General features: G+C 44.2%; 2 protein-coding genes across 5 annotated transcripts in view; one reads left to right on the forward strand and one right to left on the reverse strand.

Moving 5' to 3' along the window:
- ABCC3 (ATP binding cassette subfamily C member 3) overlaps positions 1–12,853 on the forward strand; it is a 50,447-nt gene extending 37,594 nt beyond the window's left edge. The window contains exons 19-31 of the mRNA XM_074607684.1: positions 596–779; positions 1,692–1,797; positions 2,467–2,620; positions 4,058–4,265; positions 4,815–5,125; positions 5,859–6,058; positions 6,161–6,287; positions 7,070–7,171; positions 8,196–8,342; positions 9,291–9,449; positions 9,807–9,973; positions 11,004–11,198; positions 11,900–12,853. Coding sequence (XP_074463785.1) covers positions 596–779; positions 1,692–1,797; positions 2,467–2,620; positions 4,058–4,265; positions 4,815–5,125; positions 5,859–6,058; positions 6,161–6,287; positions 7,070–7,171; positions 8,196–8,342; positions 9,291–9,449; positions 9,807–9,973; positions 11,004–11,198; positions 11,900–12,008 — 2,169 coding nt within the window. The 3' untranslated portion in view covers positions 12,009–12,853. The remainder of the gene's footprint in view (positions 1–595; positions 780–1,691; positions 1,798–2,466; positions 2,621–4,057; positions 4,266–4,814; positions 5,126–5,858; positions 6,059–6,160; positions 6,288–7,069; positions 7,172–8,195; positions 8,343–9,290; positions 9,450–9,806; positions 9,974–11,003; positions 11,199–11,899) is intronic.
- Positions 12,854–13,053: 200 nt separating this feature from the next.
- ANKRD40 (ankyrin repeat domain 40) lies at positions 13,054–24,236 on the reverse strand. Of its 4 annotated transcripts, XM_074607811.1 has the most exons (7): positions 24,143–24,236; positions 23,292–23,649; positions 22,302–22,822; positions 19,423–19,571; positions 17,902–18,357; positions 16,850–17,031; positions 14,356–15,550 (listed from the first exon to the last, which is right to left on the reverse strand). In XM_074607811.1, the coding sequence occupies exons 3-7, from the start codon at positions 22,484–22,486 to the stop codon at positions 15,410–15,412; spliced, it is 1,113 nt and encodes a 370-aa protein (XP_074463912.1). In that variant the 5' UTR covers positions 22,487–22,822; positions 23,292–23,649; positions 24,143–24,236; the 3' UTR covers positions 14,356–15,409. The 4 variants fall into 4 exon arrangements, with proteins under 4 accessions (XP_074463913.1, XP_074463912.1, XP_074463911.1 ...); XM_074607812.1 differs by lacking the exons at positions 23,292–23,649; positions 24,143–24,236 and adding an exon at positions 13,054–13,794 and having other exon boundaries at positions 15,497–15,550; positions 22,302–23,214; XM_074607810.1 differs by lacking the exon at positions 24,143–24,236 and having other exon boundaries at positions 23,292–24,024.
- Positions 24,237–24,407: the final 171 nt, after the last annotated feature.

Below are 24,407 nucleotides of genomic sequence, written 5' to 3' on the forward strand. Positions count from 1 at the left end.
CAGACTCTGCGGTGAGCTGCTGTTTAGGCATGCCCAGAAGTGATGTGATCTCGTCAGAACATGTAGAGGCAAAAACTTGGTCTGTCTTTTAAAATCCCTACTATGAGATCTCCAAAAACAAGGCATTTGCAGAAACTTGTAAAGGTTGTCAGCTTAGTATTGCTTGTTGTTACTCGGAGGCAGCGTAGTGAGGACGTTGTAAGAGCTTACTCACTTTACAGTTACTGAGGTCTTTGGCAGTATGCAACCAAATTGCAGTCTCTTTCCTTGCCCCTCTACTCCTCTTATGATCTCCTCAGACTCTCTCAGAGCTCAAAAGAGAAGGGCTGCAAAGAAAATCAGCACAAGGGAAAGTGGGACTGATAATTCAGTTGGTTTACTTCCTTCTGTGGTTGTATCAGTACGCAGTGGGAAGCATGCACGTATTTCTAAGCTAATTTGGCTAACAGGGACAGTGTATTTACCCTGGCATTTCACCTTGGCGCGAGAACTCACTCACTGTCCCAAAAATATGGCAGTATTTGGCTTGCTGAGTAGTGTTAGTCCCCACAGTGACAACTGAGGTGTGGGTTTTTTTCTCCTTTTCCCTCTCCAGACCCGCATTCTGGTGACCCATGGCATCAGCTTCCTGCCTCAGGTAGACCATATCGTTGTCCTGGTAGATGGCAAAATCTCAGAAATGGGATCTTACCAAGACCTTCTGAAACAAAACCAGGCCTTTGCAGAATTCCTGCGAAATTATGCACTTGATGAAGATATCGAAGAGGACGAACCAACAAGTACAGTATTGCTTTTTCTTAAAACATGTCTTTTTCTGTCAACTAGATTACAGGTATTTTCTCTGTATAAAATGTCCCCCGCTTCTTCATGACCGCCTGGCATTTGCGTTTCTGCACTACCATGAAAAATATTTTCTATGGCCAGGTCTGTATTATTGATAAATGTTTTCACAAATTTCTTGCAAAATTTCATGTGGTTTGTCCTAGAGAAAAAAAGCAGTTCTTGTGTTAGAAATCATTTTAAAGTTGGGAATTTATTTTAGGATTAGCAAGGTCAAGGTCAGCAGGAAAATGGAGCAGCCGAGAACCAACTTGCTTGCTATCATAGGGCTACCCAGAGTCTGGTATTGTTTCCTCTGTTTATACGTTGTTGTTTTTTTCAATAGCAAAGTTCAATGACATTTTAATCCTGGGTTACTTTTGGTTTGGTTCTGATAAAATGATACAAGATTAAAGCATTTCGGTAAACGTTTCCTCTGTGTGACAGTGTTCCCACGCTCTTTGATTGCAGCACTGCTGCTCTCCAGACAGGCAGAGAGGAACACGCGTGACATCTTCTAGCAGCAGCAGAGGCTTCCAGTAGTTCCTGACACAGCTCCCCCATCCCAAGATCGTGCCTAGAGCATGTCCTATAAACGAATTTACTGACTATAACACTATTGCTTAACAATTCTGATGCGCTAAAGGAATGTGATGTAAATGCATTTGGCAGCCAACGCGCCTCACAAGATCTTTGCAGTTTAGTTAGGAAAAGTGATTCACGGAAGGGATGCGAGCAAAACTAGGGCGAAGTTTATGCACTATGATTTTCCTGCTGTGGTGTTGTTCATGATTCTTGCTTTGTATAGCCACCTTTTTCTGTGCTTTATGCTTTATTCAGCAGAAAATCTGAGATGTGATCTTGTCTTGCAGTGCTGGAGGAGGAAGAAGTGCTGCTCGCTGAAGACACCCTCAGCATCCACACTGATCTGGCAGATAATGAACCAGTTACAAATGAGGTCCGCAAACAGTTTCTTAGGTAAACATGAGGTCCTCTCGTCTTTATAGTCTGTGTCTGGGGTGAAACGCATCTGAAAGAGGTTGGTCACGTACTACCTCTCAGTCCGGACTTTAGTTTCCATAGTTTCCTCTTATACATAAGTTGGTTTAGTGTCCTTTCGAAAATAAACGTGAAGGAACATGCAAAGATGATCAAACATCTATTCCTGCAATCCCTTTTTTAATATGAACTGAACCAATTTCTTAAAGCAGCTCTCTGGTTCTCAGCTAACACCACTGTGTGTATTTACCCACATAACATAAACCCTTCACATTGTGCTTTTCAATTGGGAATTGTGGAAATCTTTAGAAGTTTTCATAACCATACCCACATGTCCAGCTGTCCAGCTACTGTTGACGTGAAAACAGAGAGGCTCTGGGATTAGCTTTGAAATATCTGTCTTGCGATGAAGCCTCTAAAGGCCTTTACCAAAGAGCCCAGGCCCTGCCACAGCCTGTGTTAGGTACTGCATTTCTGGCGTCACTGAGCATTCAGAGGGTTGGTACAAGCACCCGTAGCTGTGAGTCAGGCTGGCATGGGAACTCAGCAGAAGAGCTGGGAATAAATCCAATCTCCTGCATCCCAGCCTTGCCTTAGCACTGCCACAATATGCCCTTTTTCTCCTAATGATTCTTTTGTTTTGACTAGGCAACTTAGTGTAATATCTTCTGAGGGAGGAGAATGTCCCAACAAAATGTCAACGAAACGAAGAGTCTGTGAAAAGAAGCCAGCAGAGCCTCCTCTGCCAAGAAAAAATCCTAACGAGAAACTTATTCAGGCTGAAACCACTGAAACGGGAACGGTATGGTTTGATACCTATCTCCCTTTTCCTATGTTTCTTTTTTTTTTTAGTGTTTGAAAAAATCATGTTTATTTTTACATTTGATCCAGTTCTGTTAAATGTGTTGTATAAATTGCAACTGCAGGCTTTGGGCATTAATCTGGTGGCCGTTGATCATTCAAACTTGGGATTTTGGCAGAGGTTTCTGCACCTGGCAAGGGCTACGTACTTAGGGAAAAAAAGAAAAGAAAAAAGATGAAAAATCCCTTCCAGCTCCTGCCACAGTCACCTGATACTGCATAGCACTGCGCTCCATCAGCACCGCCTTTGCGTTGCAGAGCTTTCGACACTGTTGGTTTTTAAAGTCTTTGGCTGCTGTTGAGTCCAGCTGCAGCAGTGGGTGTTTGATGACCCGCAGCGGTGGGTTACACGCGCCAGCTGCCGGCTGTGTGCCAGGGGATCTGCTCTGCATGAATGATACCTGCCTCCCCGTCTTCGAGAGCATTTTATGCTTATAGGTGCAAAAGGGGCTGTAGCCTTCCCGAGCAGGGCCAGGGAGTGAAAGGGGAACGGGGAAAAAGAGAAGGGGAACAGGGGAAAAGAGAAGGTGGGAATACAAAAGTAAACGAGAGGGACAGAAAGGAGCAGTGGATGGAATAGGAGCCGGGAGGTTTTGTTAAAGAAAGCCCCTTCCCTCCACTTCAGAAGGCTCAGTGTGTGCTGTTTAGTCTGATGTATGTGGTCCTTGGCACAGGACCTTAGCTGTTTCTGTGGATTATTTTAGCTTTCAAAGTGCCTAATCAACAACACTTGTTCGTTTAATTATTCCTTCTTATGCTTTTTTAGAGACCGAGTTTTGTCCTGAGTGTCTGTCTCTTTTTGCTTCTCTGCCTTTTTGCACTACCTTAGAGAAAGCATCTTTACTTTTTGCCACAAGCATCTTCTCTTTATTTTCCTATTGGGGTGCACCAGCATTTGGTACCTCATTTAAGCTGCTGTAAAGACACCTGAATGGGGACATATTCAGCACTTTTCCTTAAATAGGCCATTTAAAGTAGTCCTGAGATCGATACGCCTGCCAAGTTGCTTCTTTTGCCCAAAAAACTTGGCTCCTGTTCTTGTTACCCATCCTCTGCTGCTATTTGATCAGCCTCTTTCCTTTTTTTTTTTTTTTTCTTCCTTCCCTCTGGCATAATCTTAAAAGCTAAAAACCCACAAAACTAATAAAATACAGTTCCTCAAAATGGAGGAAAAGAATATTTCAGAGAAGTTTCTGACTTATTTTGAAAGTCATCGCCCTGACGTGGAGCTCAGGCAGATGAGCTGTTCTCTGTGCTGTGTTGGAGTTTGGGCGGTGTTGAACTCAGCAGTTCCTCTGACGAAGAATTTTTTTTCTCTTAATCTGTGTAAACTGAATGTGTAAGTTGTGCAAACCAGCTCTGGTGTGTGATTTTGCAGGTAAAGCTAACAGTGTTCTGGCAATACGTGAAGGCTGTCGGCCCTGTCATTTCTTTAGTGATATGTTTCCTATATTGCTGTCAAAATGCTGCTGCCATTGGGGCCAACGTGTGGCTCAGTGACTGGACCAACGAGCCGGTGATAAATGGGACTCAGCACAACACAGCCATGCGCATCGGAGTCTATGCTGCCTTGGGCCTCTTGCAAGGTGAGACCAGATGAAATCATGATGGCTCAATGTTTAGTAAAGAGGAATTAGGTGTGAAAGCCACAGCACCCCCCAAATCCTATCCTTAGCACGGGAAGTAACGTAACCTGGAGCTACAAAGTCTGAGCTCAGCGCAACACTTTTACATTTTTTTTTGTGAAGCCCTTGGAGGGGGTCGAACAGGTGACACGGAAACTTGAGAGAGGTAAGTTGAAGAGAAAACGTGAAAACTTAGGTGCAGAGAGACTGAAGGGCTGGGACGAAGTTGTAGCATTAGGACTTCATGGAGGCTTGTGGAAAGCAGAGGGAGGATGGTTGTGCATCTCTCTGCTGTGGACAGCATGGTGAAATCCTGCAGGACTTGTTCCTGTGCTTTAGGCAGCGGTGGCCGCAATGCTGTAGTGCTAATGTGCATGATAAGAGAAGAATGCACAGGGAATACGGTAAAGGAGAAAAAGCTTCTAGCACAACAGCAGCTGCTGAGAGTCAGAGAGCTGTGAATCAGGAACATCATTTCACTGGCTGACATGTCTCCTCTTCACCTCTTAGGCCTCATTGTTCTCATCTCCTCCTTTACCCTGGCCATGGGAGGTATTAATGCGGCCCGGACGCTCCATGCTGCTTTGCTGGAGAACAAATTTCACACCCCGCAGTCCTTCTACGACACCACCCCGACCGGCCGAATCATCAACCGCTTTTCGAAGGACATCTATGTGATCGATGAAGTAATCCCACCGACCATCCTGATGTTCCTCGGGACGTTCTTCACCTCTTTATCCACAATGATTGTAATTATAGCAAGTACTCCTCTCTTCGCTGTGGTTATAGTTCCACTTGCAATTCTCTACTTCTTTGTTCAGGTAACTGGAAAAATATCTGACTACCATTGCAATGACTCTTATTCCATTGTTCGTGTTTCTTTTTAGGAAAAACAACATGAATTTGAGGGGAAAAATGAAATGTCTGAAGTAACTACATGTTTATGTAAACAAAACATTATTTACTTCTCTCAGAAAAATAAATGGGCTGTGAGATGCGGTCATGAAATAAACAGGCATAACCTTTTTTTGCTTTTAAGTAATAACAAATAAGCTTTCTGCTAGAGAGAGCACTGCAGTGCACTTCAATATATCGGAGTGTGTATATATCTGACATATTGACAAGTTTTTAAGGTGGCGAGGAGTTAAAATATTGAAACTAGAAAGCATCAATTTTATTGACTTCTGAGCAAAAATGAAGCTTATTTTATAGACCATAAATAGAGACCTGATAACGGAGGAGCAAATTCATGTTTCATTTTCTTGGAAAATGAGGCTCCAACAAATGAATTTTGTTAGGCTATGTCAACTAAATTTAAAGGCACATAGATAAATTCAACTTACAGTCTATAGAAATTGCAGTTACCCAATACTCTGTTGTGGAATGAAGCAAAGATAACTTTCTTGAAATTCTTCTTAATAATTGAGAATATTTTGGAGGGTTGAAGTGCATCAGTAGCCATCTCTTTTAAATCCTTAACCTAAAAAATTCTTCACTGTTAGTTAAAAGATAAAGTACTTCATGTAGCCTTCAATTTTCTCCAAAAAATGGCAGCGGTTCTACGTAGCTACCTCCCGCCAGCTGAAGCGTCTGGAGTCTGTGAGCAGATCTCCCATTTACTCACACTTCTCGGAAACAGTGTCAGGGGCCAGTGTCATCAGAGCCTATAGAAGAGTGAAGTCCTTCGTAGACATCAGTGATCTGAAGATGGATGAAAATCAGAAGAGTTACTATCCTGGCATAGTATCAAACAGGTAAAAAGGCATATAACTCTTGTTTCCACTTAGATAATCCTGTGTTTGCATAACTGATCCAAGCACCCCTTTACCCCTCTGCTTATGTCTGCCTTTTACCAGGTGGCTGGGCGTTCGAGTTGAATTTGTGGGGAACTGTATCGTCCTTTTTGCTGCCCTCTTTGCCGTGATTAGTAAAAACAGCTTGAATGCTGGCTTGGTAGGACTTTCAGTGTCTTACGCGTTACAGGTATGTATTATAGCTTTCTGTTCATTGATGGATTGGCACAGATGTGTATTGCATGTGTTAGCAATAATTTTAGGTGCTTGTTAAATCTGAAGTTAATAAGGAAATGATAAAAATTAGTTGTTGGGACATGTAGAAACGTGTAGAGATTTATACTGAATGCTGACAGACCATCAGCAAACTCACATGCAGTAGGACTCCAGGGCAGTTGGGGAGCATTGAGGTTGTGCCGCACCCCGATATCCCCAGTGGCAGCATGCAGGAAGCTCAGGAAGCGTCAAGCACACCCACCAAGAGCAGGTCACTTGAGCAGCATGGGCTTAACATCTCCTGCATCGTGCTTGCTACGTAGCACACCGATGTGTGGAGGTAATCACAGGCAGATCAGTAGGATTCATAAATAGGCAAGATAAACTGTACTCACCCAAGCTGTGGACAGTTTAGCAGATTTAATGGCCTCATTCTTGTCAGAAGCTTTTTAGATACCGTAAGTGTGCAGGATTGCTGTTAGCAATTTTCCAGAGAGGACGATGACTGGGGGAATGACCTCCAACGAACTTTTTTGAGAGGCCATTTGTTAAATCACTGTAGGAGGCATATGTTTCTTCACGTGAGCACCTGATTGTCTGTAGACTTCTTCTCCCAGTAAATGTCAATGCAAGGTAATTATTTGTAATATTGATGTGAAGCCACGTCTTAATAGCGGTGTCTGGTTTTTTTGTTGTTATTATTATTAAATCTGTTGTTCCTCTGTGGGTGATGTTTTGTTCCTTGTCTTCTGCAAGGTGACCTTGTCTCTGAATTGGATGGTCCGAATGACTTCTGAGCTTGAAACTAACATTGTGGCTGTTGAAAGGATAAAGGAGTATTCAGAAACTGAAACAGAGGTCAGCTACCAAGCGTCAAGCATGCTCACCAACAAGCGTGGCGAAATTTTAATGCACACATTTACATGGTCTTTCTTTAGACTCTTGAGAGACAGATCCTGCTCTGAGAGCGTTATCATTTAACCTGAACAAATGTCACGCTCTGAACTGTAATTTGTACTATCACAGCTCCAAATTATTACTGCCGTCATGCAGCCTGTGCTTAGCATTTCATTTTCTGCTACTGTGAGTGGCTATAGCACAACAGAGATGAGTTTCACCATCAGAATACTGCTCCCATTGGGCTTGAAGTGGTTGATGCACAGTCGTACCTGCATGGATGGTGCTGTGATCCTGCTAGAGAGCACAGCTGCAGTGCAATTATCAGGCTATGCACATGTTTTCAATGGTATTTCTATTTAATCAGCTTAATCAGTCCTTGTCTCCCATGAGAGAAGAACATCTCTAGGAACACTGTACTGCCTAATCCAGGAAGATCATCCAATCATCTACCTTTGTTGCCAAAGACTTTTCAAGGTGGCAGATGGAGCTATGCTGGGAAATCTGCTGCTCTGTGGACACACTGGGTTTTGTTAGCCCTGTGTACGTGATGGGAGACTAAGAATTAGGAAATGGAGGATCTGAGGATAGCTGCAGTGTATGGTTCCGGAGATCAAGTATTTAATCTGGAAGCTAAAAGGAAGCTAGACAAGATGTGTGATACATGTTACAAGCCAGAGCTTGAGCTGGCGTGAAACAGGCAATGTTCTATTAAAGTTAGTGGAAAAAATGTAAATGTATATCCATTGAGGATTTGGCCCTATATGCTCAGACTTCTTTTCCTGTAAATTTCACAACAAAGGCCAAAATGGGTGGATACTTAAGAACCCATGTTTTCCCCCCATTATTATATACTTATTTGTTATCGGAGATTTGATTTATCAGATATATTTCTAGTAACCCCCAAATGTTAATGTTTGTATTTGAGTTCGAATTGTTTTTTCTTAAACCTACATGAGGCATTTCTGACTTCTGTTTTCGTTAGGCTCCCTGGATCATTGAAGGCAAGAGTCCCCCGGAAGATTGGCCATCCAAAGGGGAGCTGGAGTTTGTGAATTATTGCGTGAGGTACAGGAAGGGCTTGGATCTAGTGCTGAAGGGTCTAAACCTCCACATCCACGGTGGAGAAAAGGTGAGTTCCCAGCTGCATCTCTTTGCTAGAACATTGCTCCGGGCCTCCAGTGAAAACCATGGAGTAGAGGACAGGGTCTACAAGCACACTTGCCCCAGTGGTGGAGACCGACTCAAGCTGGCGTTGCAGGAGCCGGCAGTGACAACCATGCTGTCAGTGTGCCAGCATCCTCCAGGCTGGAAGCAGTAGGACCACTTGCATGGGACTTTCTGGACTTCCCAAGTTAGGCTGGCAACAGGTTGCTGTACGCCATGTAGGAGGCACCATCGCAAGTGGCAAAAATTCAGCGACAAGAACGCTTTTCTGAAGCAGTGCAGATGGGAGAAGGAATTGCAGCTTTTTCTGCTCTCTGGCTTTCCTGTGAAATTTTTGGCATGGAAGGAAATGACATTCCTTGTTTCCTTAATCAGGAAATTGTCTTCGTTCTGGGAGATTCGTTTCTTCATGCTTCAGTAGAAAGTTCTGGGGTTTGCGTGCTGGTGACAGAAAAATTAGCATGCGAAAGTCCTCCACTTAACAGGCTGTTATTAAAAGAGAAGAGAGTTACCCTTACGCTAAGCTGACAGAACAACGGCCGCCTTCTGGAATGGAGATACACGTGCTTAACGTGAAGTCTGAATTGCCCTCTGAAAAGCCTTTATTTCTTGTCCTTGAGTGATTGGACTCCTAACAAGGGTACTTTGGCCAATCACCCAAAGTTACGTAGGATGGCTCTAGGCCTAGGTACATCTTTATATGCAATATCATTCAAATTATGGGACTGGCAATATGTACATTACGATGTATGACACAGGTTTCTAGGGAAGGATGGTTACGTTCTTTCCGAGATTCAGATCTTGGGTCAAACCTCTTGGAGGAATCTTGGAGCTTTGGGTTGTTTTTTTTTTTGTTGGGTTTTGTTTTGGTTTTAACTATATGCTTTGTTGTTAAACCTGTAATTTGTTGTAGATTGGAATTGTTGGCAGAACCGGAGCAGGGAAGTCCTCCATGACGCTCTGTCTCTTTAGGATCCTGGAAGCTGTAAAAGGGGAAATTAAAATCGACGGTGTGAAAATTTCAGAGATTGGTCTCCATGACCTTCGATCGAGGCTAACAATTATTCCTCAGGTACTGTTCCTGCGTATCACAATAAAGGAAGGATCTCTAACAGCTTAGCAAACCATAAATAATGGTTTATCCACAGAGGAAAATGCTTTGTTACACTCAGAAAATTGTTTCAGGAAACCAAATGATTTATACTTTAAGTGGTCCTGTCCTGCCGCCTGATAAACAGGATTTAGGATAAACCATCTTTACAGTTGGAACTTGAGTTTTAAGTGTGTATAACATAATGTATTTCCAGAGCGGACGGGATTGGGAGGTGGCCTACCTGCAATGCAATGGAGACTTCAAAGCAGTAGTTTGTAATATCTGTACTTAAAACAGCTAAAGCACTTGTCTAATGAAAGTTGGTTTTATATCCAGGATCCTGTTCTCTTTTCTGGAACACTGAGGATGAACCTGGATCCATTTAATAAGTATTCAGATGAAGAAATATGGAAGGCTCTTGAACTGTCTCATTTGAAGAGGTTTGTCAGCAGTCAGCCATCCATGTTGGACTATGAATGCTCAGAAGGTGGAGAAAATCTGAGGTAAGGAATGCTTGGACTAGAAACAAACCCCGAGCTTTCATTCAGCCCTAACAGCGAGTAACACCTCCGCACAGGTTTACGCTGTAGTCTGTTGAGTCTGAAATGATTTAGCGCCTATTCCTGTTTCAAGAAAACCACTAAGGCTCAAACTGTTTGCCTGCTCTTCTGCCTCTGCCATGAATGATCTGATGATCCTTTGCTGCTGGGAGGGATTTCTCCCAAACCAAAATCCTGTCTTACCAGTAAAGAAAGAAGTCTCAGGATGACAGGGTGTTAGGAATAGGCAGTCCCTTAAACATGGGTGGGTAGGAAGGGAAATGCCATTGTAGCACATATAATTGCTGCGCCCAATAAGAGTCCTCTGCCTAAAAAAAAACCACTTTAGCAGTGTTTGTTTTCCTTTATTATTTGGAAGACTCATAAGACACAAATGGGGATGATAAAATGCCATGCTTTGGTACGCTGCGCTGGCCCCTGAGACTGGTGTAACCAGATGATGCATGGGATGATGTTCAGCTCTGTCCTCATCCCGCAGGGACGCTCAGAGGCTGTGTCTGGGGGCGTTTGTAGCACGGGAGGAAGCGTGGGCTGCCTGGATAGCGGGGGGTTTTTTGATGGTAGAAAGGACTTACAGACTCACAACACTTTTTTTTTTTTTTTTTTTTTTTTTTTTTTTGAAGTTTGCATATGCTCAGTGTTGTTACAACTGTGTGTGTGTTTGAAAGCTCGGGCAGCAGCATTGTAATCATGCGTTTCCCTGGCTTTTGTCACAGCGATAGAAAGGTGGCATTTGGTGGCTTGGTCAGTACTGGGTTGGGGCAGTAAGTGAACACACACGCTACAACTAGCTGGGTAACGCCGCAATGTGTGTTAGCGCCGCGGCTGGCAGACCAGGCTGCTTGCTAAATACTATATATTTTGCTCGGTAACCGTACCGGGTGAGTAACCCACTGTAGCGCGAGGGATTCTGAGCGGTGGAGAGCTGAGGGCAGCGGGGCCTCGTTTGTGAACGCCCCGTCTCTGTTCGCAGCGTGGGCCAAAGACAGCTCGTCTGCCTGGCGAGAGCGCTGCTTCGCAAGACACGGATCTTGATCCTCGACGAAGCAACGGCAGCGATCGATCTCGAGACGGATGATCTTATCCAGATGACGATTAGGACCCAGTTTGAAGACTGCACGGTGCTGACAATAGCGCACAGGCTGAACACAATTATGGATTACACAAGGTAAAAAACTCTTAATGGTGCGTGGCAGGGGGTGCTCCCTGGTTTACCGGGGATGTGGAGAGCCCTGATAAGGGTCTGCTTTGTCTCTAGACAGACACGCTGATGCTCTCGTCAGGTAGTATGTAAGCAATGATGTTTAAGCCATATAATCCTTGAATATCCAGACTCGACTTTGCTTCTGTTGGCGTCAGAAACAGGTTCTGTGCTCGCTAACCAGAGCTGCGCGGGGACGCTGCCCAGCTGCATTAACAGCACTGTCCGCAGGCTTATGCAGCCTTTCTTAACTAGCAGCTGCTGCAACTTTTTCATTAACATCATGCCGTATTAATTACTTTAAATTATATTACTATTTACTAAAATATATTACTGAATTACTATTACTAAGCTTTTATCTCCTTGGCTTTCCGGTACTATATTTTCGATACAGAACTACCAGTATGACACACAGGGGGGTTTTTGCTGTGTTTTATTTTCCCCTTATTACCCCTGGGAGATAGTGACTGTCCTGTACCTTTTAAAATCAAACTCAGGGAGAATGTTTATCATCTGTTGTGTTTCAATGTGTGAAAATAATTGAGCGAAACAAAGGCAAGGCAAAGATTAGAGCAGTTTTGCTTTGTGATTAAAAAGGGGTATCGCGTTTCTTGCGAGGAATTCTCTGACGTATCTTCCCTCCCGCCACCACCTTTTGTTTTGCGCAGGGTTCTTGTTCTAGACAACGGAACCATAGCTGAATTCGATACACCTGCAAGCCTTATAGCATCAAAGGGTATTTTCTACAGTATGGCCAAAGATGCTGGACTAGCATGAGAAGATGACCCCCTTGGGGGGGTTTGGTTTGTTTTTTTTTTTTTTAATATTACTGACTTGCCACAAAAGTGACTTGTGAATGTACTGTAATTTACAGAACAGTTTTTGTAGTAGACTAAATTTGTGATATGTGAACAAAGTATTTTACAATTATAAGGACCAGAAAGTGAATTTTATATTTTTAAATATTTTCTATACACATAAAGTATTTTATTATATGCCTTTTTTTTCCCAAAGAATGACAAACATCCTGCCAAGAAAAAACGTATGTATCGCAGGGCAATAAGTACTGTATTCAGGTTTATAATTAGTAAATTATATTAATGGTACAACATACACCTGTTTTGTGTGTTTTCTGCATAAGGATTCATTGGGTTTGAAGTGGAAAGACAGGCCCAGTTAAGCAGTGACTCAGCTGAAAAATAGTGAAATAAAGTGTAATCTCCAAGTGGTGCCGACCTGCTCCTTTCAGTGTTTCCCCCAGGACAGGGCAAGGCAGCTGAATGCCACGGCTCCAGGGCTGGGAGCCATCCCGGCTCCGCTGGTCTCCCTGCCCAGGGCAACTTTGGCACTATAAAATTCCTCTTCAGCATAAGAATAAACTAAACCTACAGATGGCTTAATATAAATCATTAACTACACCATTTCTATCAGTTTAGCAGACTCCACATAAGCCTGCAGGGACAGGATTGGCACAGAAGTAGTAGAATTTTGCCGTCTCTCTCTTAGGTATGAAGTCACCGTGAGTAAGTCTCCACTTAAGCTGAACGCACATGCTGACCAGATGTGTATATAATTTATCATGTTCAACACTTCAAATAAATAGTGTGTGATTTGTTTTGCAGAAATAAGTATCTACCTCATTATTGATAACTAAGCCTGCTCAGATAAAGGGAGGAGCGTGTGTAAACAATATTTGCTGCTAGAATCTGATAGAACGTCTTTTGCTTTAGTTGTTCACTTCCTCCACCAAGCGCTCCGGAAATCTAACCGGCCAGAAAACGTTCCTATGTTTTTCTATGAGTAAAGTTCAGAAAAACTTTGTGAAGACAAAAATAATCATTTATTAATTCTTACAAATGATACTTCTTAAATAGAAACGAGAATCTGCAGCTGAGCATTCATTTGACATTAACATTTCATATAGCAGGGCGCAAAGTAATGAATTACTTATCATACGCAGTAATGTCATGATTATACACTGATCAGATTGTTAGCTGTGTTAACAGTATCTTCTGTGTATAAACTGCACAAGGTATAAAAATACTCCTCGGAATGCAGGCAGCGACCAGCATCTGTGCAAGGTAATCGGTGTAACGAAGTCGTCAGCCCGACAGCGGAGCTTTCCTCCCGCAGGTCTGAGTGGGTAATCCCGGTCCCCGCAGGGATTGTGCTGGCGGTGAGACAGCCCATCCTAAACCCCACCTCTCCGTGTGCCAGGGAGCGCGAGATGAGGAACAGGTTTGTTAGTCCTTTATACAGAAGTTAATACACCACCAGCAATTTGGTATAAAAATAGGTGTTGCCAATGACGCAGACCATGTTTGACCTCCAGCGCTTTTCAGAAGAGGGTATTTTGTTGTGACAAAAATGCTCTACTACTAGCCGTAGGAGACTGAGCTGCAGTGTTGTTAATGGGCACACAGGAAATTTGGGTGTTTGCATGGATCTGCGCCTCCAGGTGAACACTGGACATCCGAGTACAAGGCAGAGTGGGAGAGGGCTCCCTCTTGTGTGCTCAGTCACTCCTGCTGAAGCTGCTTCCCTTTGCTCAAAGCACTAGTCACTGGATGAGAGAGAGAGAGCAGGCGTAAATTTGGGACCAGTTCCCGTTGTACGAGCTGTAGTACAGGCGACTGCTCTGACTGCAGGGGAAGCGTGAACTTCGCTACCCGCCGCAGCCTCCAAGAAAGGCCACGGGGCTGCGGTGGAGCCCCAATGCCGTGCAGGGGAAGGCATCTGGAGCGGCAAGAGCTCACCATGTCCTCGCCTCAGCGTTGTCCCCAGCTAGTTTGGGTGCTCCCTGCTCAGCGCTGCTGCTATGGAGCCCGTCTACGGGGCCGCGCGCCCTGCACAGCTAACTGGGGGCGGGAAGCCTTAGACAAGAAGGCGCTCCAACCCTCTGGCTGCTCTAGCTTCCAAAGAAACTGGGGGGAAGACGAAGAAACAGAGGGAAATTCGGTCCCGTTTGGTATGTTCTGTTTGCCTGTTACATCTCGTACTTTAGTTTCTTCATCTAATTCATAGCACGCACTTCTACAGTTGGGCTACCAGAATAGAACTCGGCCTCAAATGCAAATGAATGAGTAAATACTAAAATCCTAAAAAATCAGATAAAATCCGGCTCTTAAATACTTTTCACTTTATTTATTCCACAATTTCATAGCAAAGTAATCTAATTCTGACTTTTAAGTAACAGGAAGAACGATTATTTTTTTTTTCAGTAAACAACATGGGTAATCACAAGTCATCGGGGGAAAAAAAAATAAAATACATTGCATAGGAACATAAAGATTTAATATCGGCCCAGAAGAGCCTGGGCTTTTCACTAGTTTCTTTTTACACAGGCAACTTTAAAGGTTCAAGAGGCGATTTTTCTCAGGAATGTAGAAGTAAAAGGAAAATAAAATTACAAAATTACAGTTTTTGTGCTTTTAAAAGGGGAAATTAAAGCAGCATTGGAGAACTGTTGTCGATACAGTAACAAAAATAGTATTTTAAATTGCATATGTCAATACTATATATTGACAGACAACAATAAAAGGGATTTTGGCTGAAAGCATACTTATGATTTGGATAATTACTATCACTTTTTATTTTCAACCTGAGAAATAGGGAAAAGTGTAAACAGGGATTAAGAAATCACAGGTAGTAAGTCACTTGACAGTATTCAAACTAGACATAGTTTTGTGCTTCTTCCACAAATTTTAACCCTTCTGGTTTTTTTCCTTCTAAATAAGATATGACTGAAAATACACGATCTAAAAAGTGAAGGTTAATGGTAATGGACTCAGTACAAATATTAAATGGGTTTCATGGCAGGTTCTTTAGCTTGAGTACCTCTGCTATTTTATAGCAAAACAATTTATTAGAACAGTTTAAGGTAAGACTTTCCCTGAGAGCTGCTAACTCTGCAGTATTTCAAGATTATCTTTTTGTAAGGAAAAGTGTTTCATTAACAGATACTTCTACCAATAATTCCTTTGCATTACGCTACTTTCACATCAGACTCATTACTCTTGGATTAACTAGAGGCTGTAACTCTGCATAACAACTTTAGTTTATTTCAAGGTTAACAAAATAGATTATTTTTTTTTTACATCATTAGCCCTTACAGTACTGCATTTCAAACGTAATTTTAAAATGAGCGATACAAATATTTTGTTTTATTCTTTCAACAATTAATATGTAAGTTCTGATGCCTTCTTGTTATAACCACTCCGATCAGAAAGTGTTGGGACTCTGAAAAGTAAGTTTTTCTCGCTTACTGTTAGAACAAGCTCCAGTTCTTGGAAATCCTGTAGCCTCGCGACATCTTTGTCCTTGAAAGAAACACAATAAGTTGTTAGGTGATAAACCGTCTGTTCACTTTCGCAGAGGCAAGTTTAAAATAATAGGCTCATGCTAACACAAGGTATGTATTTGTCTATAAATACAACAATTCTTTACAGTAAACTGGAAAGCAGACATCCTGTTGCATATTATATTTATTCTGGGATCCTATTCAGCTACTCGCTGAAGTCTATTTTTAGAAGGAATGCAACACTGGTGGTGAGCGAAAGCGATTAGTGGAATTACACTTGTCAAGATCCACTGCATGCCACCCCCAACTCCTCTTTTTGTTTTCCCCCCTGGGTAATTCGTAGAAGCTCGTGAATCGATTCTTGCATCTGCCCAAGAGGGTCCCGTGTGCAGGTTCCGCTGGAGCGGCCCCACGGCGGAGTGGCCTCGGCAGGGTCTGCAGAGAGCAGTGGGAGTCACCTTCCCCCGGTACGGGCTCGCGCCCGGGGCCCCTCGGCAGCAGCACTCTGCCGCCACACAGCATTAAAGAGAATTAGCTTTGTACCACCTCAAGGAACAGTAAGTGCCCCGCAGTCCTACCCAGAGAGCCTGAAGTAATTAGAGCTGGAAATAAAACCGGTCCTTTCAACAGCAACCTAAGCTGGCAAGTGACAGAGTTGGTTACGCTTTGTTGGGTTTTTTCCCCCCACTTCCTGACTAACCACGAATAAGTCATCTTATAGTCAGGGAAGATGCAGTACAGTGAAATCTATTAATCTAGTACTAATCAGATTAGCTCCATGACTGACGCCAACAATGCTCTAGAGGGGTTTGAGAGCGACAGAAAGGTCAGCGATGAATCAGTAAAAGAGGTCAGCAGGTCCCTTTCCTCTTTGCGGCACAGGCAAATGTCACCAAAGTGAAAAGACAGTGAGATTCGGAGACCCACACTCACAATCGTTCTGAAACACCTTTCTGTGTTTGGAAGGGACCGCGTACAGCCCTTACTGAACTGGCAAAGCGCCGCTGAGCACTGCAGGCCTTCGAAACCCAGGTCACAGTGGTGTGGTGTTGCACTGAATATAAGCATGTAGCAGAGAAATCCAGATGTTGATTGCGTTCAACACCAAATATTTATGAAAGGAAACGATCAAGAAACTTGAGAACCTTTTTACTAAAAAAGACAACAAACAACTGCTGAGTGCTGGAAGTTGAAGGGAGGTTTTTTTGTTTTGGTTGGGTTTATTTTGCAACATGGGCCTATGCAGGTGACCAACAAATTATTCCTTTTTAACGGTAACCTAAAAATCTTACTGCATTTCAAAATTTAGAGTTCTTACCTTTCTTAACATTGTATTTGGTAATTTTCTGATCTTCTGTACGTGCTCAGGGTTAACACCCAGCTCACGGCAACTCACTCGGAGCAGTTCCTTATAGGTCAGTTCTTGTCTGTCCAGTTCAATTTCAATGAAGTCATTTTCTCTAAGATTAGGGTTTTGTATTCTAACTTTAAGCACCAGTTCTATTAGAAACAAAAAGGTACATTAATAGGCAGATGTATAAAGGAATCGGAAAACATGTCTCTATACTAACTTCCAAATATTTCTATGTTCTATTGACCTTGTTTGTATCATTTGTAACAACAGAAGAATGCTGAGAAAGCAAACAACTGGACTTGTGTGACCACAATTTTCATTAGATTTGCTTTCGTCAGCCTCTATGACAAAATCATTACAAATCCAATACAGTGTGTGTGTGTATGCATGTATGACCCTTTGCATGAATGCTCATCTTAACTGGATTTAAGCTATCTTAAAAGCAGGTTACACCGGTTATCGATTTCCTGAGCAATCCAAGATTGCTTTTATTGGTTTTTGATTCTTTTGGGCATCAGTTAACTTCTCATTGCTAATTCACGGCATGAGAACACCTGTTATTTCAAGACTGAAATTCTGAACTGAAAGCCCAGATTTCCCTCTTTGGGCAGGCACCATTTCCCTGCAGAAAGAGCGGATCATGTAATAGTTCAGCTCCAGACGCAGGCCTGCAGGCTGAGCCGTGCGAGGTTCTCCTGAGCTCACTGGCTGCACACACTCTCTTTATTTGAGGCTTGGAGTGTGCTATTTAGAGAATTCGATTACCCTGGGGTGTGTATGCTTTTATAGCACTTGAGACAAATAGCAAATGTTTTCATCAATATTTTAATAACAGTTCCAGCAGAAGCAGGAGATCTGCCTCTTTAATCCCTTTCAAATGTCTCCTGAATGCCTAAGCATGGGAACCTGAAAATCCCTCGCAGCGCTGTGAACGCACGTAACCCCCATCAGTCTGTTTTCACTGTCCACGATGACAGTAGTTCTAAGACAAAGCGAGAAGAGACTTTCACCGTTACCTTGCATATTAAGTGGGAAAGCTCCTGTGAAGAAAACGGGCTGAAATGCTGGCACGGGCCCCGCGCAGGAGCCATTCTCTTGCGGAGGTACAGGCTGATTCGATCCAGCCGGCGAAGGGGGACCCCTGCTCCACGACACGGCTCCCTGGTAAAGGGGACCTCTCTGAAGGACAGGCGTCACGCCTGGTGGCAGCGATGGCACGTCACCCTTCCCAGCCGCCTCGGGAGCAGCCGTCCCGCGCTGTAACGCTGCACGTGGGCGAGCCTCCGCGTCCGGTAAGGAAGAAGAGTCGGTACCTTGCGGTTCCGAGTGTGAGAGACTCCCGTTCACAGAGGGATCTGGAATACTGCTGCTCATGGTGTTATAGACGTACGGGAAAGGTGGGTTAGCCAGGTAATTAGGGATGATGGGCAGATCTGAATCTTTCGTTAAGTCTGAGAGTTCATCATCTTCCACTGTAAAACCAAAGAAAACAACATTGTCCAAGACTGATTTGAGGGGAAAAAAGTATTGCTATTGCACTGGGGGGGCTTCTTTTTTCCCCCTTTTTTCTTTTTTTTAATAGGGAGGGAGTGGAGTGTTAGAAGCACCACAAGATAAAAAATGAATCAAGAAGCGCTACACCTTTTTTCTACAGTAAACTGAACTGTGCTCAGGTGTTGCAATACAGTAAACACCAAAGCAGAGGCCGATTCCAGTAATTCTGAGAGTGCCATTTCCTTCTAAACGCCGCAATGCTCTTGTTTTTTGGTTTGTTTTGTTTTAATCCGTAGCCGGCACGCTGTAACATGGTCTCTGGTGGTATAATGCTGTCGTCTTCATAATGTATAAGGCAGTGAAAAACAAAGGGTAATACGTTGTTCGATATTAAGGCAGGGGATAAAGAGAAAAGAACATGCAGTACTGGGGGAGCTGAAACATTACCAATTCAGCAGCTGGGAGACAATAATGAAAACAAAAACAGACAAGGGAATACAAAGGGGAGGGAGAGGTTGTTAATCGACCGCATTTCAAATTACTTATCACCTCTAGCAGCAAAGCCTGCTCTGCTCCAGCAGTTACAAAACACGATAAAAATGCTCTACCAATGTCCTTTAATGAGCTGTTTCTCTGGGCTGCTAATTTTCCATTTATTCAGCACAGTGTCTAAGCTCCACAGAACATCGGGAAAATGCTCATATAAAGGCTTCATACAAATTTGAGAGATTCTCTCCTGTTGTCCTCTTGAAAACAGGAAGCTGCATCTGTCACTGGTTTAGTCACGGCATTTTTCAAACTAGTTTTTCTAATTTCTCAGTGTTTAGAAAAAAAGTTTGGCTGGCTGGATATGGGATTTGTTGGTAACCCTCTTTTCTTAAACTTTGATTTCTTACCCAGCGAACGCTCTAGAAATCAAATCACAGTTATTACTGAAACCCGAATGCAGGATCTTCACATACAAAATAAAGACTGGAATACAAGTTGAAACATAAACTGCCTTTTACTACAGATGACAAATATCGCATAGCCAATAGGTTTACCTCCCAACATCTTCCTTATCTCCCTCTTTGACGTTAACTGGGCCGGCCTCTCTCCTTTCTTGGTGAGGATCTCCTTGTCGGCGCCGGCGTGCAGCAGGTAAGCCACCACTGGAGCATGGTTCCGTTTACACGCCCAGTGCAAACAGGTCCTGCACATGGAAAATGCCAACATGGTTTGAAATCCTGAATTACGGCAGATCGATTTCCCCTCATTCTTGCTGCCTGTGAGAAGAACAAGACCTCATGCATGTCTTAACATAAAACAGGTTTTAATTGCAATCTTCCTCGGTAACTGACACTGGTTCTGGAGCCTGCAGTGACACCTGCTGATGTAGTTTTCCCTTGCTCTAGTGCTCTTGATACCGCCTTACCATAGGAGTACTTTTAAAGTTCAAGATCTTTTCAATTTATCATTTATTAGGCTACTAACTTTTCTGGAAAAAGAAATATAAAAAGAAGGCTTGTGAATGCTATTTTAATCTTTGAAAGAGTAAGTTGTACTTAAAATACTTGTGCGTGTGTGTGTGTGTCTCAGCTAATAGGGATGCTTCCCTAGGATGCTATTTTTACTCTTTAATTAATGGTGTCAGCACAATGACTTGCACTTTCTGGAAAGTAATAATGTTTAAAATATTGTAAGCATAGTTTCTAAGCACAGTTCTTCGCCCAGTTGCTATTCGCTGCACCAGCAGTTCCCAGGCTTTGATCTGCAGGCAGCTAGTTTTCTGCGATCTGTAACTGATGCGCAGAACTAATCACTTTTCTATATTTTTAAATTATTCTTTGCAGTTGCTGACCTAGAGAGAGACATAGTAAAGAAACATCCTAAAAGCTACCGAGCTTATTTAGTGCTCAATATTAGGGACTTAGACTCACACATTATAATTCACTATACAGTCTTACCATTCTCCCCTATCCCAGGTTCTAGTGACGTTTGATCTTTCTCTAGCTTTTATATTTTAATTTTCTAGCTCCAGCTGAAGGAAACTCTTCAGAAAAATAAACACACCTAACCCTTTTCCAAGTTTGTTTATTTATTTATACAGAATTAAATAAGCTAAAGCAGAGATAAATAATAAACTTACAAGGGAATAAAGTTTCAGTTGAAAGTCCAGCTCCAAAAAGTTTTTTCCACTTTGGCTTTTTGCTGGCAATATTGTAAAACCCTGTATTGTCTCTCCAAGGTTGCGCTGTGCATTTCAGCTAGAAAGTGTCATTTTTAAATGGGAGAGAATAATTTTGTCAGCAGAAAGTATTCCTGAATTTTTAACACCAAAGATCTCACAGAATCTGAGACAAGCTCCATGAAACTCAGACCAGGTTTCCTAAGTTTTTCTGTGCGGCATTTTCTGGAATTTTCACAAATATCTCCTTGTGAAATGAGTGTGAATGGCCTGCACGAGATCAGAAGTACCGCACTGCCAAGTCAAAAATTAGTTTGGACCAAAGCGGTGGGAAAAAGCGCAGACAGTGTGGCCGTGTTTGCTTTGAGTACAAACCCTGCAGGTTTGGTTCGAAGAGAAGGTCCGTAAGCCTCAAAAGCATCGGCCTCATTTTGGGATCCATCCTGACCCTTCCCCTTGGTCTCACGGGAGAGGTGCCACCTACCCACGGACCTGACACGCATCAAAATGCAAGTACTCAGCACCTCTAGCATCAGAGACGCTGAGAAACTCATTGGAGAAATTCAAATTCTACACGCAAACTTAAATAACAGCAAAGATCCATTTATTGCCACTGTTAAAAATGACCAGATCGTTATTTTTAAAAATTATATTTTATGACATTTTCTTTCATCAGTTCCAGTTTTAGATACAACCTCATTTTGATGAAAAGCACTAAAATAATCCAACCTCCTATGAATCAGTTATCTTCAATTTTTACAAGTTCTAATTTTAGTCACCACAATTTGAACCTCAAGATGCAAGTGTCCCACGCTTCTCAAAACTGCTGATTGAGCTTTTAGCTTTAAAAGTCTAGCTCTTTTCCTAATTTTATTCTTCTGTTTTTAATTACAACTTCAAGCACAATACAGCACAGTAAGTACAGGCTCAACTGAACTTAGGGAATGCCTGAGCATTCCCTGTAAATCCTGTTTCAAGTAACCTTTTTTGTGTGTGTTCATGCAGAGAGTCCCCCTTGTACAAGTGTCTATTACAGAAAAGTTTCAGGTTTAGTGTCGTCAGGTGGTATCTGAATGAAACATAAAAACCAAAGTGTTTATTTATATCCCTGAAACAGCCTGCACGTTCCCTGCTTGAATGGGAAAGTCATTTTCAAACCTGATTTAGGAGTTAATAAAAAACATTTCTGGTTAGACATGAACACGTGCGGGCAAGCCGAGGTTCGCGTTTTGACTGCCCGTGCTGTCTCAGGCTGCCAGCACGCCCCTCCGGAAAAAAAAAAAAAAAAAAAAAAGGCAACATAAAGTAACAACATAGTGACCTGCAGAAGCTGCAAACAGCACAGGGCCCAAGCAGGAGGTGGGAAGCCTTTTTTGCAACAGTGGTTATCAGCTGCATCACCGTTTTCTCCTCTTTAGAATAGAGATATCCATCTGTCCATGTGTGTATCCCATCCCTGGAGGGGTTCAAGGCCAGGCTGGACGGGGCTTGGAGCAACCTGGGCTGGTGGGAGGTGTCCCTGCCCAGGGCAGGGGGTGGCACTGGATTATCTTTAAGGTCCCTTCCAACCCAAACTATTCCGTGATTGCATGATCTACACAGAGGAGTACTTGACAGCAGATCGAGCTTTTCATTTCATTTTAAAGTCACACTGATTGGTCTTTCACGCGGAAGAGCGGACCCGCGGCAGCGCCAGCTCTGCCCCACCTGAGGAGGGATCCCCGGTGGCCCCGGCCGGCCGGGAGGGAGCCTTACCAGCCGTTGACTTCGTTCTGGGAGTTGAGGCTGACCCCCAGCTCCACCAGCCGCCGCACCTCCTCCGCGTCCCCCAGCGCCGCCGCCTCCCGCAGCCGCTCCTGCCGCTCCCGCTCGCCGCCCGCAGCCGACATCTCGCCGCCGCCACCGCCCCCGGCCGCCTCCAGCCCGGGGCGAGCCCTCATGGCCCGCGGACACCCCGGAGAAGGACCGGCGGGGAGAGCGGGGCGCCCGGTGTCACCCCCGCAGGGCTCCGGGCCGCGCTCCGCCGGGGGACTCTATTACAGGGGACAACCCGGGCCCGGGCATCGGGTTCCGGCTGGCGGGCGGCGGGTCCGCCCGGGCGCTCAGCGGGAACCGGCGGGTACCGGGGGCTCCCGGAGGCACCGGGGCGGTCCGACAGACAGGTAACGGCACAACGCACCACGTCTGCCGCCCGGGCGGCTGCTCCTGCACCTCCGGTGGTCCTGTCGAGGGGGTTCTCATCATCTTTGAGCGTTCTCGGTGAAATCAATTAATCCCTGAAAAAAATGATAATAAAAAAAAAAAAATTAAAAAATCGACATCTGCCCGCAAATCAGCTGGAAAGATTACTCCTGTAATTTGCATTGTTCCCTTTGAAAAGCTGAGTTTGGTTGTCGTGGGTTTGTCCTAAACCAAGTTAGGGGAGAGAGAAGAGCCGGTGGAAATTTCACAACTGTAAAAAGTCAAACTAATAATTTAAAACTCCTAGACGTTTTTATTCTAGCCTGCTCCACGTGCCCGTGCCGGCACGCTGGGGGGATCTGCACTGGTTTGGCCCCAGGGTACCCGTTTGCCTTCTTGCTGCAACTGGAGCAACGTTAAGGAGCGGGAACACGGACCAGTTCTGTCCCCGTTTTCCAGAGGAAACACCCCCCTCCCCCCCATCCCATCCCACCCCCAAAACCCAGACTGTGGGATACTGAGACTGAAAATTCGTATCACTTATGTTGCGTTGATTTCAATTACACTCTTCCAAGCGTTCCAGTGGGTCATTAAATCATCCTAAAATTGCAAAGCTTGAAAGAAGGCCGTGGTGCCTGGCAGTGGGCAATGGCGGCGTTATGGACACAGCTCCAAAGGGAAACTCCGCAGGGGTCGCTGGCGGCCGCATGAAGCCCTCCCTGGTTCTGAGCGCAGCGGCTGCGGGTCTTGCCATGGGTTTTACAGGATCAGCCCTTCAAGGTCTTTGAGAAGACACGATTTAATTAATAATTTAATTCAAGTGATTTCATGCACTTAGGATGATCAAAATGATTTTGAGAAATTGTGAAATAGTTGAAAATTGCTATGTGAAGTTCCGTAAAGATGACGTACGAAGTCACATCTAGAAAGGAAAAAAAAAAAAAGGAAACCAACAAAATGAGGAGAAACTGGTTGCAAGATCAAACAGTAAGATTTAGGTTAGATCTGAGGGACTTTTTTCCCCCAATATACAGGGAGAATTAATAAGGGAACACCCATGGCTGGAGGCCCTCGGGAGGTCGGTAACTGCCTGTCAGGGATGGTCCCGGTGCCTCTGACCCTGCCAGGGAACAGGGGGGACCGTGACAACCCTCGAGCTGCCACCCAGGCCCGTGTCCTCTGCTGCCGGCCATGAGCAAACCTCCCTGCCATGGCTCCTGCCACTGCACCGTGCGCCCGGGTGTCTCAGTGCAGGGTGTTCCTCTGTGGTGTTATCTCCCCGTGGTGCTGCCTCCTCGCCCGTCGGGCCCCTCATAGAATTGTTTTGGTTGGAACGGACCTTTTAGATCACCAAGTCCCACCACTGACCCAGCACCATGTCCCTCAGCACCACGTCTGCACGTCTTTTAAAATACCTCCAGGGATGGTGATTCAACCACTTCCCTGGGCAGCCTGTTCCAACGCTTGACAACCCTTTTGGTGAAGAAATTTTTCCGAATATCCATCTAAACCTCCCCTGGTGCAGCTTGAGGCCATTCGCTCTTGTCCTGTCGCCTGTTCCTTGGGAGAAGAAACTGACCCCCCCCGGCTACCCCCTCCTTTCAGGCAGTTGCAGAGAGCGAGAAGGTCTCCCCTCAGCCTCCTCTTCTCCAGGCTGAACACCCACAGCTCCCTCAGCCG

This window comes from Larus michahellis, chromosome 14 (assembly GCF_964199755.1).
Source record: "Larus michahellis chromosome 14, bLarMic1.1, whole genome shotgun sequence".
Lineage (NCBI taxonomy): Eukaryota > Metazoa > Chordata > Aves > Charadriiformes > Laridae > Larus > Larus michahellis.